The following is a 14,788-nucleotide window of genomic DNA, read 5'->3' as shown; positions in this document are numbered from 1 at the left end:
AGCTGGAGAATCCTGTGGGGGAGGTATTCTAATACTTTTAGGTTTAAGATGCGTGAATGGACCTGGTGCAGGAGTACACTCTCACGACCACATGAGCCCTGTGTGGGCTGAACTGGAGGAGGAGGACATTGGAGCTGGACCTGTCACCTGTGGTTTTTCTACACAGGTGACAGGAGAGGAGGAGGAGGAGCAGCAGCTGGAGGAGCAAGAGGGAGATGAGGAAAAAGAGGCATATGACCCAGGCACACCGTGGCAGTATGCAGTGGAGATGGAGGCAGGGAGTCCATCTGAGTCGCTTGCGCAAATGGCCCGCTGCATGCTCACTTGCTTGGGTAGTGTCAGCCGAATTGTCACCATTCCGCAGAGGGATGACTTCTGCTCCACCTTGTTGGACCATCGCTACCAGTCTAAAATGGGGGCCTTTTTTATACCCGCTGAGAGGGAGGACAAACTGAACTACCATAAAGACATCCTATGTAATCAGTTGGCCACTGCCTATCTGCGCCATTGTCCATCCTTCTCGCAGGTCTGACCAGATCCTCTGCGCTCTCGTTCCACTGCCATGGCTGCTGTGGAGGGGTGGAGGGGGGGTAGGAGCAGTACTACCTCCATCAGCATCAACTTGAAATCTTAACCCGCATAGTGAAGAAACTACTCACCAGCAGCAGCAGCTAGACCTGGAGCAGAACCTGAACCAGCAGGTGGTGGCAAACCTGGACAGCATCCTGCCACCCCACATTGAAGATCCGCTGGACTACTGGGCAGCCAAACTGGATTTGTGGCTGCAATTGTCCGAGTTTGCCCTGGAAAAGCTGTCCTGCCCAGCCAGTAGTGTGGCATCAGGGCGATTGTTTATTGCAGCGGGGGCCATAGTTACCCCAAGGAGTACTCGCCTGTTCGCCCAAAATGTGGAGAGACTGCCACTCTGTGGTCTCCTCATGCTGCTGCCAACTCACAACTCTGTCACTGGGTCACTCTGTGGTCTCCTTATGCAGCTGCCACCTCCATACTGTTATTGTGCCACTCTGTGGTTTTGACCTCCTCATGCTGCTGCCACCTCCACACTATCTCACCTTGCCAATCTGTGGCCTCTTCATGCTGCTGCTAACTCAACACTATGTCACTGGGTCCCTCTGTGGCTTCCTCATGCTGCTACCACCTCAACACTATGTAAATCATTTACTGTGGTCTCCCTATGCAGCTGCCACCTCCCCACTATGTCACTGGGCCACTCTGTGGTCTCCCCATGCTGTTGCTACTTTACCCCAATGTCATTGGGATAGATAGATGTTCTCCCACCCTTCCCACTCCATGACTGGGCCACTATTTTGCCTTTTTGGCCTGGCTGACATCATCATTTATTTGACCCTTCTTCTGATCTGTCAGAAGGAAGGAAAAATGAGACGCATAACGGATCCTGTCTGTGTAGCAGCTGTAAGGCCTGTATGGTTCCATCAGAATTGGCTTTTGATTTGGTAGCCAAAAGCAGGAGTGGGTACAAAACACAGAAGACATGCAAATATTCCATTCACGTGTCATCTCTGTTTTGGATCCACTCCTGTTTTTTGGGGGCTTTAGCAATACTGATGGATTACTGACCAAATGCTGATCGAGTGAAGGCGGATGCTCAGACAGGATCCGTTTTTAGGGTGTTATTGTTCTGACGGATCAGAGGAAGGGCAAAATAATCAGTGACGTCAACACAAACTTACTGCTGACACCCTCTCCAATCTGTCAGGGGGGCTCTACTTGGATAAGCGTTTAATACAACAGGTTCTGTAGACATCTATGTGGAATTAGCTGATGGTGTAAAAGGAGTTCGCTCTTTCATGCTACAGTAGGATCTTGAGCCTCTGCACGTTTTTTTTTTTTATACCTGGGGCTAACATCGAAAGGTAAGGCTGAGTTGACACTTGAGTTATTTGGTCAGTTTTTGCCCTGTAAATGCCCAAGTAAGTGAAGTGTGCAGTGATTCTAAGAGCGACGCCTGTCATGTCCGTGTCATACTGACTCACAGTATTGTTTCACTACCACAGCAGACTCCCTATGCGTGTTACTGCAAGGCACAGTGTTCTACACCACTATACATTCTCTCTGCAGCCAGGAAATAGCTGTTTATTAATGCGATTCGCTGCGAATAAATTCGGATCAAATCTTTTCTGAAAATTCGGCGAATGGGCTGAATCGAATTTTTGAGAATTTCGCTCATCTCTAATCTACATATACAGTATGTGTCTGCTGCTGGCCAATCAATGGCCTCAGCAGTGGCAGCGGTGAAGTGACGTGCCTGCACTCGTCACCACTAAGACCACTGACTGGTCCAGTGGGGACCGGAAGCATTGGAGAAGGGAACTTGGTGCTGAAATACATATACATCAATCAGTATTACCAAAATTTAAGAAATTATATAAAATGTGTGAAAATGTAAATTTTGATTACCGTTCTAGGTATCCCTTTTCTTTTGCAAATCTTTGAAATGCTCCCATTGGGTCTGATCCAGTGCTTAATATAAAGATTAATGGTGTAGAGGGTGACATGTCTTGATAAAGTGTGGCAAGATCGACTGGTGGGTTCTCGATGAATTTTTTTCCCAAATTATTGATCACAAATTCTGTGATACCGAAGACAACCTAGAAATTTAAATTTAATTCAAAGCATTAGAAACTTCTTAATAATTTTATGGAGTACTTAGCAGTTAGACAAAAAAAATCTGCTATATGTAATATTGACATTCGCGAAACTCGGGTGTTCTACCTAGCACAATGAAAGTTAATAGGAGAACCCCAGACACCCCCTGCTCTGAATAGGGGAGGGTGTCGGGACTCTAGTTCGGCTTTCCCCTGCTCTGAATCCATATATAGCTATATCCATATATGGAGTCAGTGCTTGGGGACACCCCAGTGTATTTAAATCTAATTTCTGAAAAGTTTCTGCCAGGATTTGAACGCCCAACATTGTACATTAGAGGCAAGGACCTTATCCACTCAGCTACAAAGCTGAATGCTAAACTGTGTCAGAAAAACCTCATAGTAGTTTCTGATGAAGTGAAAATTCCTATTCAGCAGAAGACTAATTATATATTTCTGTGCAGGTTAACATGTAGCTGTATAGTGTAGTGGTTAACATCCTTGCCTCTAATGTAAAAGATAGGGAGTTTAAATCCCGGCAGAAACATATATATATATATATATATATATATATATACACACACATGTTTTTAGCCATAATATATTTACATATATTATTATATATTTAGAATATATATTATAATATATGGAAATATTATCACGATCGGCGTAACTGTCACATACGTGACACGGAGGGAGGAACAGAGGGAGGCCCTGCCCTAGTGAGAGGGAAGGTGGTGACCCCTGACTCACCTTGCGTCTGGCACCTGGCTGCCCTGTCGTCCCTAGACGGGTTCCTCACCCGTACGCCGATCACGTGCCTAAAACCCTGGCTTTCCCTAGGATGAGCCCTAGATAGTGAACAGGGCGGTGGGAACACTAGTCCGCACCACTAGCTCTAGAGGAAAACACCAAGGGGAGGACAGACAATACAAACTAAACATATAATCCCAGGTGGGCAACAACAGGAGACAACAAAAGCCCAACAGGGATCCGGAGGATAGCACTCTGGAACAACAACCAGATTCTCAGCTCCAGTGGGTCAGTATAGATGTCCAGGCAGGAAGCTCTATAACTGGCAACAAGAGAAGTGTGAGAGGCGAATATAAGGAGTTTGGGAGTGGCAGACAAGAAACAGCTGAGGAGGAGAAGCTACGGATCCCTGAGTGAGACAAAAAGGATAGCAAGGCAAACACAGAAAACAAACACTAAGAAACACCGTGATCTTTAGGCATAGAGCGCGCAGCCACCCGCTGCGACTTCCTGACCCCGGGTATAACGGAGTCAGACGTGGCTCTTGACACCCTCGTGACAGTACCCCCCCTTTCACGAGGGGCCTCCGGACACTCAGGACCAGGTCTCTCCGGATGAGAGACATGGAAAGCCTGAATCAACCTGTTGGCGTTTACCTCTGACGCTGGAACCCACATTCTTTCCTCGGGACCGTAACCCCTCCAATGCACCAGATACTGAAGAGAGCGGCGGACCCGACGAGAATCAACAATTCTGGATATTTGAAACTCCAGATTACCATCCACAACAACAGGAGGAGGTGGCAGCGGTGATGGTTCTAGAGGTGGAACATACTTCTTGAGCAACGACTTATGGAAGACGTTATGGATCTTAAAAGTCTGAGGTAGCTCCAGGCGAAAAGCCACAGGGTTAATGACGGCTACAATTTTATAAGGACCAATGAACCTAGGACCCAGTTTCCAAGAGGGAACCTTCAACTTAATATTCCTAGTAGACAACCACACATAGTCATTCACTCCTAGGTCCGGACCTGGCGACCGTTTCTTATCGGCCATGCATTTGTATTTACCACTCATATTTTTCAAGTTAGCTTGCACCTTCTGCCATACCGATGAAAGAGATGAAGAAAACCGTTCCTCTTCGGGAACCCCAGAAGACCCCCCCTCTTTGAAAGTACAAAATTGGGGATGAAAACCGTATGCACCAAGAAATGGTGACTTGCCAGTGGATTCCTGACGGCGATTATTTATGGCAAACTCGGCTAACGGTAAATATGATGACCACACCTCTTGGTTTTCAGACGCAAAACACCTTAAATATGTTTCTAGGTTTTGGTTGGTACGCTCAGTCTGTCCATTCGACTGAGGATGGAAAGCTGAGGAAAAGGATAAGTGTACCCCTAAACGGGTACAAAAAGCTTTCCAAAACTTAGAAATAAACTGGGTTCCCCGATCCGAAACCACATCGGAAGGGACCCCGTGAAGCTTCACGATTTCACTGATAAACACCTGAGCAAGAGTCTTAGCATTAGGAAGTGCGGGTAGCGCAATAAAGTGTACCATTTTGCTAAACCTGTCTACTACTACCAAGATAACTGTTTTACCCGCAGACAAAGGTAAGTCAGTGATGAAATCCATTGATAGATGTGTCCATGGTCTATTGGGGATGAAAAGTGGCAATAAAGACCCTGCTGGACGTGTATGAGAGACTTTCGCGCGTGCACAAGTAGAACAAGTAGACACGAAATCTATTACATCCTGACGCAACCTTGGCCACCAAAAACGACGAGACAATAGCTCCAAGGTTGCTTTACTACCTGGGTGCCCAGCAAGTGCCGAATTATGATGTTCCTTCAATAACTCAAGACGCAGGTTTAACGGTACAAACAATTTCTCTGAGGGGCAAGAGGCCGGGGCGTCCCCCTGGGCCTCTAACACCTTTCCCTCTAGAACAGAGTGTACAGCCGAGACAACCACTCCTCTTTGTAAAATAGGTACCGGATCACTAACATTACCCCCTCCAGGGAAACTACGAGACAATGCGTCTGCCTTGGTATTTTTTGCCCCAGGACGATAGGTGATTACAAAGTTAAATCTGGTAAAGAATAGCGACCACCTAGCTTGTCTAGGGGTGAGACGCTTAGCCGATTCTAGGTACAGAAGGTTTTTGTGATCCGTAATTACCGTGACGGGGTGGATTGCTCCCTCTAAGAAGTGACGCCACTCTTCAAACGCCAGTTTAATCGCCAACAGTTCCCTATTTCCAATATCATAGTTCTTTTCTGCTGCAGATAATTTTTTGGAAAAGAAAGCGCAAGGACGCCATTTGCCAGGAGACGGACCCTGAGACAATACAGCCCCCACTCCCACCTCCGACGCATCAACTTCAACAATAAAAGGCTGGGAGACATCAGGTTGAATTAGAACAGGTGCCGAGGTAAATCTCTCTTTTAGAGAGGAAAATGCAATTTTAGCGGCGTCAGACCATTTAGAAAAATCAGTCCCCTTCCTAGTCATGTCAGTAAGGGGTTTAACGATCACTGAATAATTTTTAATAAACTTTCTGTAGAAATTTGCGAAACCCAAAAACCGTTGTAGAGCTTTAAGGTTCTCAGGAAGATCCCAATCTAAAATTGCCTGGACCTTCCCAGGATCCATACGGAAACCTGAAGCAGATAATAGATATCCCAGGAATTGTATTTCCTGAACGGCGAAGACACATTTTTCAATTTTCGCATATAATTTATTCGTCCGTAGGACCTGCAGTACTTGCCTGACATGTACTTCATGTGTTTTCAGATCAGCCGAATAAATTAAGATATCATCTAGGTATATGACTACAAACCTGCCGATGAGATGACTAAAAATATCATTAACGAAATGTTGGAAGACAGCAGGGGCATTGGTCAGACCGAAAGGCATGACTAAATTTTCGTAATGCCCCTCAGGGGTGTTAAAAGCTGTCTTCCACTCATCCCCTTCCTTGATACGAATCAGATTGTAGGCCCCCCTAAGATCAAGTTTGGAGAACCACCTAGCACCCGCAATCTGATTAAACAGGTCAGGAATGAGAGGAAGAGGGTATGGGTCTCGGACGGTTATCCGGTTTAGCTCACGGAAATCTAGGCAAGGACGCAGGCCCCCATCTTTCTTTTTAACAAAGAAAAACCCTGCAGCCACGGGTGAAGAAGAGGGTCTGATGTGTCCCTTGGCCAGACTCTCGGAGATATAATCTTTCATGGCTTGTCTCTCGGGACCCGAAAGATTATACAACCTGGACTTGGGTAATTTTGCACCGGGAATCAGGTTAACCGGGCAATCATAAGGACGATGAGGTGGTAGCTTCTGACAACCCTTTTCAGAAAAAACGTCCTCAAAGTCCGAAATAAATGTAGGTAGGGAAGCTATGGAGGCGATTAAGCAATTGTTATTTAAGCAATTCTCTCTGCAATGCTCACTCCACTCCAATATCTCCCTGGCCTGCCAATCCACCACTGGATTGTGCGCTACCAACCAGGGAAGACCCAATACCACAGGAGAGGGAAGGCCCTCCAGAACGTAACATGAAAGACGCTCCTTATGGTGGTCCCCTACCCGAAGATGTAAGTTATGGACAACGTGAGTGAGGTTTCTCTGAGACAGAGGAGCAGAGTCAATAGCGAATATGGGAATGGGTCTCTGCAGCGTACAGAGAGACAAACCCATAGTGCGGGCAAAATGGGCATCTATCAAATTTACCCCTGCACCACTGTCTAGAAAAAAAGAAATAGACTCCGTCTTAACACCAAAAACAATAACCGCTGGCAACACAAATTGAGATGTTCGTATGGAGGAAACGTATACCCCCCGGCTGACATCCTCCGCACAGCCTGGGGTTAGTAGTTCCGACGGTCTTTTGTTTTTGGGAAAGGAGGGACAGACATTAATGAAATGACCCTTCCCCCCACAGAAAAAACAAGCCCCCCACCTACGGCGAACCTCAGGAGGACGGACCTGACGAGAAGTTCCTCCTAGCTGCATAGGCTCATCCAAGTCCGTACAGACTAACTGCTGCTTGGGAGAGGTTACCGATTGCTCAGGAATTTTCGATCTCTCCCTAAGACGTCTATCTATCCTGATAGAGAGGGACATAACAGCATCAAGGGAAAGGGGAGTCTCATACAGCGCCAGCGCATCCTTAACCCTTTCAGATAACCCAGAGCAGAACTGACTCCTGAGAGCCGGGTCGTTCCACTGAGTATCCGTAGCCCACCTGCGGAACTCTGAGCAATATTCCTCTGCTGGCCGATCTCCTTGTAGGAGTCTCCGTAACTTCGACTCAGCCAGGGCGACACGGTCAGGGTCATCATATATGAGACCCAAAGCCCCAAAAAATCCCTCCACTGACCGGAGAGCCTGGGAACCAGGGGGTAACGAGAACGCCCAGGATTGCGGGTCCCCCTGAAGCAGGGAAATAACAATCCCCACCCGCTGTTCTTCATTACCTGAGGAGTAAGGGCGCAGCTTAAAATATAATTTGCAGGCCTCACGGAACAACACAAATTTGTCCCTTCCCCCAGAGAATCTGTCAGGAAGAACAACCTTGGGTTCTGTAACAACCTGGTTACCCATAGCAACCGCTGGGCTTACGGTCTGCTGCATTTGCTGCTGCTGTTGGAGGACAGACGCCTTCAATCCTGCCACCTCCAAAGACAGGCCTTGAAGCTGTTTTGCCAAAGCAGCAATAGGATCCATATTGGATTCTAAGTAGAGAAAAAAAAATTAAATATTTTTTTTTTTTCTCAAAAAATAAGGGCCAGTTATAATATCACGATCGGCGTAACTGTCACATACGTGACACGGAGGGAGGAACAGAGGGAGGCCCTGCCCTAGTGAGAGGGAAGGTGGTGACCCCTGACTCACCTTGCGTCTGGCACCTGGCTGCCCTGTCGTCCCTAGACGGGTTCCTCACCCGTACGCCGATCACGTGCCTAAAACCCTGGCTTTCCCTAGGATGAGCCCTAGATAGTGAACAGGGCGGTGGGAACACTAGTCCGCACCACTAGCTCTAGAGGAAAACACCAAGGGGAGGACAGACAATACAAACTAAACATATAATCCCAGGTGGGCAACAACAGGAGACAACAAAAGCCCAACAGGGATCCGGAGGATAGCACTCTGGAACAACAACCAGATTCTCAGCTCCAGTGGGTCAGTATAGATGTCCAGGCAGGAAGCTCTATAACTGGCAACAAGAGAAGTGTGAGAGGCGAATATAAGGAGTTTGGGAGTGGCAGACAAGAAACAGCTGAGGAGGAGAAGCTACGGATCCCTGAGTGAGACAAAAAGGATAGCAAGGCAAACACAGAAAACAAACACTAAGAAACACCGTGATCTTTAGGCATAGAGCGCGCAGCCACCCGCTGCGACTTCCTGACCCCGGGTATAACGGAGTCAGACGTGGCTCTTGACACCCTCGTGACAAATATATTATGGCTAAAACATCAGTAGTAGTTTCCCACATATTATGCATTTATATACAGTACAGACCAAAAGTTTGGACAAACCTTCTCATTCAAAGAGTTTTCTTTATTATCATGACTATGAAAATTGTAGATTTACACTGAAGGCATCAAAACTATGAATTAACACATGTGGAATTTATATACAAAAAAGTGTGAAACAACTGAAAATATTCTAGGTTCTTCAAAGTAGCCACCTTTTGCTTTGATTACTGCTTTGCACACTCTTGGCATTCTCTTGATGAGCTTCAAGAGGTAGTCACCTGAAATGGTTTTCACTTCACAGGTGTGCCCTGTCAGGTTTAATAAGTGGGATTTCTTGCCTTATAAATGGGGTTGGGACCATCAGTTGCGTTGTGGAGAAGTCAGGTGGATACACAGCTGATAGTCCTACTGAATAGACTGTTAGAATTTGTATTATGGCAAGAAAAAAGCAGCTAAGTAAAGAAAAACGAGTGGCCATCATTACTTTAAGAAATTAAGGTCAGCCAGTCGGAAAAATTGGGAAAACTTTGAAAGTGTCCCCAAGTGCAGTCACAAAAACCATCAAGCGCTACAAAGAAACTGGCTCACATGCGGACCGCCCCAGGAAAGGAAGACCAAGAGTCACCTCTGCTGCGGAGGATAAGTTCATCCGAGTCACCAGCCTCAGAAATTGCAGGTAAACGGCAGCTCAGATTAGAGACCAGGTCAATGCCACACAGAGTTCTAGCAGCAGACACATCTCTAGAACAACTGGTAAGAGGAGACTGTGTGAATCAGGCCTTCATGGTAGAATATCTGTTAGGAAACCACTGCTAAGGACAGGCAACAAGCAGAAGAGACTTGTTTGGGCTAAAGAACACAAGGAACGGACATTAGACCAGTGGAAATCTGTGCTTTGGTCTGATGAGTCCAAATTTGAGATCTTTGGTTCCATCCACCGTGTCTTTGTGCGACGCAGAAAAGGTGAACGGATGGACTCTACATGCCTGGTTCCCACCGTGAAGCATGGAGGAGGAGGTGTGATGGTGTGGGAGTGCTTTGCTGGTGACAATGTTGGGTATTTATTCAAAATTGAAGGCATACTGAACCAGCATGGCTACCACAGCATCTTGCAGCGGCATGCTATTCCATCCCGTTTGCGTTTAGTTGGAACATCATTTATTTTTCAATTTTCAGGACAATGACCCCAAACACACCTCCAGGCTGTGTAAGGGCTATTTGACCATGAAGGAGAGTGATGGGGTGCTGCGCCAGATGACCTGGCCTCCACAGTCATCGGACCTGAACCCAATCGAGATGGTTTGGGGTGAGCTGGACCGCAGAGTGAAGGCAAAAGGGCCAACAAGTGCTAAGCATCTCTGGGAACTCCTTCAAGACTGTTGGAAGACCATTTCAGGTGACTACCTCTTGAAGCTCATCAAGAGAATGCCAAGAGTGTGCAAAGCAGTAATCAAAGCAAAAGGTGGCTACTTTGAAGAACCTAGAATATGACATATTTTCAGTTGTTTCACACTTTTTTGTTATGTATATATTTCCACATGTGTTAATTCATAGTTTTGATGCCTTCCGTGTGAATCTACAATTTTCATAGTCATGAAAATAAAGAAAACTCTTTGAATGAGAAGGTGTGTCCAAACTTTTGGTCTGTACTGTATAATCAGAAGTATGATTATACAGTCAGGTCCATAAATATTGTGACATCTACACAATTGTAAATTTTTTGGCTCTATACATCACCACAATGGATTTGAAATGAAACGAACAAGATGTGCTTTATCTGCAGACTGTCAGCTTCAATTTGAGAGTATTTACATCCAAATAAGGTGAACGGTGTAGGAATTACAACAGTTTGCATATGTGCCTCACACTTGTTACGGGACCAAAAGTAATGGGACTGAATAATAATCATAAATCAAACTTTCACTTTTTAATACTTGGCTGCAAATCCTTTGCAGTCAATTACAGCTTGAAGTCTGAAACGCATAGACATCACCAGACGCTGGGTTTCATCCCTGGTGATGTTCTGTCAGGCCTTTACTGCAACTGTCTTCAGTTCCTGCTTGTTCTTGGGGCATTTTCCCTTCAGTTTTGTCTTCAGCAAGTGAAATGCATAATCAATCGGATTCAGGTCAGGTGATTGACTTGGCCATTGCATAACATTCCACTTCTTTCCCTTAAAAAACTCTTTGGTTGATTTTACAGTATGCTTTGGGTCGTTGTCCATCACCACTGTGAAGCGCCGTCCAATGAGTTCTGAAGCATTTGGCTGAATATGAGGAGATAATATTGCCCGAAACACTTCAGAATTCATTCTGCTGCTTTTGTCAGCAGTCACATCATGAATAAATACAAGAGAACCAGTTCCATTGGCAGCCATACATGCCCACGCCATGACACTACCACTAGCATGCTTCACTGATGAGGTGGTATGCTTAGGATCATGAGCAGTTCCTTTCCTTCTCCATACTCTTCTCTTCCCATCACTCTGGTACAAGTTGATCTTGATCTCATCTGTCCATAGGATGCTGTTCCAGAACTGTGAAGGCTTTTTTAGATGTTGTTTGTGAAACTCTAATCTGGCCTTCCTGTTTTTGAGGCTCACCAATGGTTTTCATCTGGTGGTGAACCCTTTGTATTCAGTCTGGTGGTCTTCTCTTGAGTGTTCATTTTGACACACATACACCTACCTCTTGGAGAGTGTTCTTAATCTGGCCAACTGTTGTGAAGGGTGTTTTCTTCACCAGGGAAAGAATTCTTCGGTCATCCACCACAGTTGTTTTCCATTGTCTTCCAGGTCTTTTGGTGTTGCTGAGCTCACCGGTGCGTTCCTTCTTTTTGAGATCAACAGTTGTTTTGGCCACGCCTAAATGTTTTTGCTATCTCTCTGATGGGTTTGTTGTGTTTTTTCAGCCTAATGATGGCTTGCTTCACTGATAGTGACGGCTCTTTGGATCTCCACTTGAGAGTTGACAGCAACAGATTCCAAATGCAAATAGCACACTTGAAATGAACTCTGGACCTTTTATCTGCTCATTGTAATTAGGGTAATGAGGGAATAACACACTCCTGGCCATGGAACAGCTGAGAAGCCAATTGTCCCATTACTTTTGGTTCCTTAACAAGTGGGAGGCACATATGCAAACTGTTGTAATTCCTACACCGTTCACCTGATTTGGATGTAAATACCCTCAAATTAAAGCCGACAGTCTGCAGTTAAAGTCAAATCCATTGTGGTGGTGTATAGAGCCAAACATGTTAGAATTGTGTCGATGTCCCAATATTTATGGACCTGACTGTATATACATTTTATTTTATTTGTAATTTTTTTTATTTTTTGGGTAATTACAGATTTATTTTGTGCCATACATTTTTTACAATTACTAAAAATATATATATAAATTTAATGTCTATTTCTGAAATGTTTCTGCCAGGATTCAAACTCCCAACCTTGTACATTAGAGGCAAGGATGTTAACCACTACACTATACAGCTACATGTTAACCTGCACAGAAATATTAAATAAGTCTTCTGCTGAATAGGAATAATCACTAGATCAGAAGCTACTGTGAGGTTTTTCTAACACAGTTTAGCATTCAGCTTTATGGCTGAGTGGATAAGGTCTTTGCCTCTAATGTACAAGGGGTTGGGAGTTCAAATTCTGGCAGAAACTTTTTAGAAATAGATGCTAAATTACATTTAAATACACTGACTCAAGCACACGCGGTGTTCGGCCGAACTTTGCGATGCTCAAGCCAAGCGGGTGTACGGCCGAGCATGCTCGATCAACACTAGTTATATTATATACTGTATAAGATCTGTAAATACATTGTAGGCAATTTATCTCTATAATCTTAAAAAGCTGGGTTGACAGGTAAAGTGTTGGTTGGGCCCTCTTAACCTGAAATTGGGAGTATGCATCAACTCATCTAAGGAACTCCAGTGTAATTTTTGCTATGCCTCCAATATTACTAATAATACAGTATGTATGTACACATAACAGGATTTCATCTGTATATTAGTGTACCTTTAGTATACCTTTGTTTGAGACATGGGTAGTATGGTATACTGTACTATTTTGTACAATACTATACATACCTCCCCTCCTGTTACTATGGTGGCTCATACCCACTGCTGTATCACTCTTCCAGCAGGGGGTATGAGCCATCCAGTGGTCTGGACCTTCTGTCCCTCCCTTGCACTCTCACAATGAAGCCAGGATCCTACCCTCCATCTTTGGCTGCACTTCTCTGCCTGGCCTGCTCTGTCTGCTGTCAGAACATGTGCATGCTCCTTGGCTGTTAAAAGGGCAGCACACATACACCCTAATCACCCCCTGCTTATGGCTGGCCACCTCAGGGTAATTAAAACACCTTCTACTACAAGAGGCTACCTGAGCAATAAGTTGATCTAGCTTGCCAGTCCCTGTGTGTTATTCTGTTTGTCTGCCCATGTATCAACTTCTGCGTGATTCCTGACTCTGATTCTCTGCTGTCTGACCAGAGCCTGATTACTGTATTGACCCTTCACTGCCTGCCCTGACCTCGGACATATTTCATAAATTTGCACAAATTCTATCTGCCCTAACTTTGGTCTGTCTCTGACTACAAGTTTTGTTTGATTCCTTGGTGATCTTTGTCAATGGGACTATTCCAGGAGTTAGCAGCCTAGTGGCTCCCCTACAGCAAACCCCAGATCCCGGTATAGGGGGTTAAAGGGTGTAATCCCAGGGACTGCCAGAATAATGCCCTTAGATATAGCCCAAAGTCAAAATGCTTGGTTGACACAGTGGTTTCTCACCCACTGATCATAACACCCACAATACTTTACAGTAAAAAAACTGACAACATATCCCACTACATGCCTATTTCAAGGGATACATCACAGTCTTACATCAGAGGTATATTTTTGGAGCCTTTTTTGGTGTATATGCAAGCATGGCATATTGTGAATAGATGCTTGAGGGGATTATGACCAAAATCATTGTCATTGTAATATAATTCAGCATGAAAAACTAGCTACTTTTGCAACTTACTTTTTGTTACACAAATGATCCAGTTGTGCAATATTCTCTTTACTACATTATAATGTTGCCCCCTGGTGTTTAATCTATATATTAATGTGCACAACCACCTAATGAGGTGATCACACATCCTCAGTTCCATCCTTCCATTGTTCAACTGATAGCAGCCACTCTACTGTTCTAAGCTGTGACAGTCACGGGAAAAAGCTGTAGCAAAAAGCATCTCTGGAGCCATGTGAGGTACAAGGCTGGTTCTAGCTTTGTTAGAAATAGATTGTCATGTATTATATTATGTCTGGTTTTCATTATCACATCACTCATGGCACAACTCCTTTAACCCTTTGCACACCATGCCATAAATGTACAGCACAGCATTTATAACTTTAACACATCATGCCATACATTTACAGCATAATGATGACAGTGTCTCAGAAGGTATGCCGCCACCATCAACATACAGCCAACACCCTGCAGCAACAGTTCAGACCAGCATCTTCACAACTTAGATGCTACATTCTGTAGCAACCGCTACATCTAATGGGTTTACAGAGGGAGCTCCCTCTTTCCCTCGCCAGGCCCTCCACGACACGATCGCAAGGTTCTTTCAAAGGCTCCTGGGTCTGCTATGTACAGATGCCTGCTAGGCCTAGAGGCTCACTGTCAGTGTAAAACTGACACATTCAATACAGTACAATAGATATCTATTGCAGTGTATTGTACCAGCAATTGGACCACAATTTCTTAACTTAAAAATGTTTTTTGTAAAAAATTGCTTTTTCCAATCTCCACTCATCTATACAGTAAGTGGCTAAAATAAAAATAAACACATAATTGGTAAAAATCTAAATATTCCGAATGAAAGTAAATGGTAAAGCAAACTGCAAAAGATTTATTTTAAAGTGA

At 44.8% G+C, this 14,788-nt stretch overlaps 1 protein-coding gene across 1 annotated transcript in view; it reads right to left on the bottom strand.

Annotated features, from left to right (window-relative positions):
* The window catches only part of DNAH6 (dynein axonemal heavy chain 6), a 363,279-nt gene that overhangs the window by 96,595 nt on the left and 251,896 nt on the right, over window positions 1-14,788 (bottom strand). The window contains exon 64 of the mRNA XM_044304479.1: window positions 2,440-2,630. Coding sequence (XP_044160414.1) covers window positions 2,440-2,630 — 191 coding nt within the window. The remainder of the gene's footprint in view (window positions 1-2,439; window positions 2,631-14,788) is intronic.

The sequence above is a fragment of the Bufo gargarizans genome, chromosome 1, assembly GCF_014858855.1.
Source record: "Bufo gargarizans isolate SCDJY-AF-19 chromosome 1, ASM1485885v1, whole genome shotgun sequence".
Taxonomy (NCBI): Eukaryota; Metazoa; Chordata; class Amphibia; order Anura; family Bufonidae; genus Bufo; species Bufo gargarizans.
Note: the sequence above shows the minus strand (reverse complement) of the source record. Positions and strands in the feature narration are given on the sequence as shown.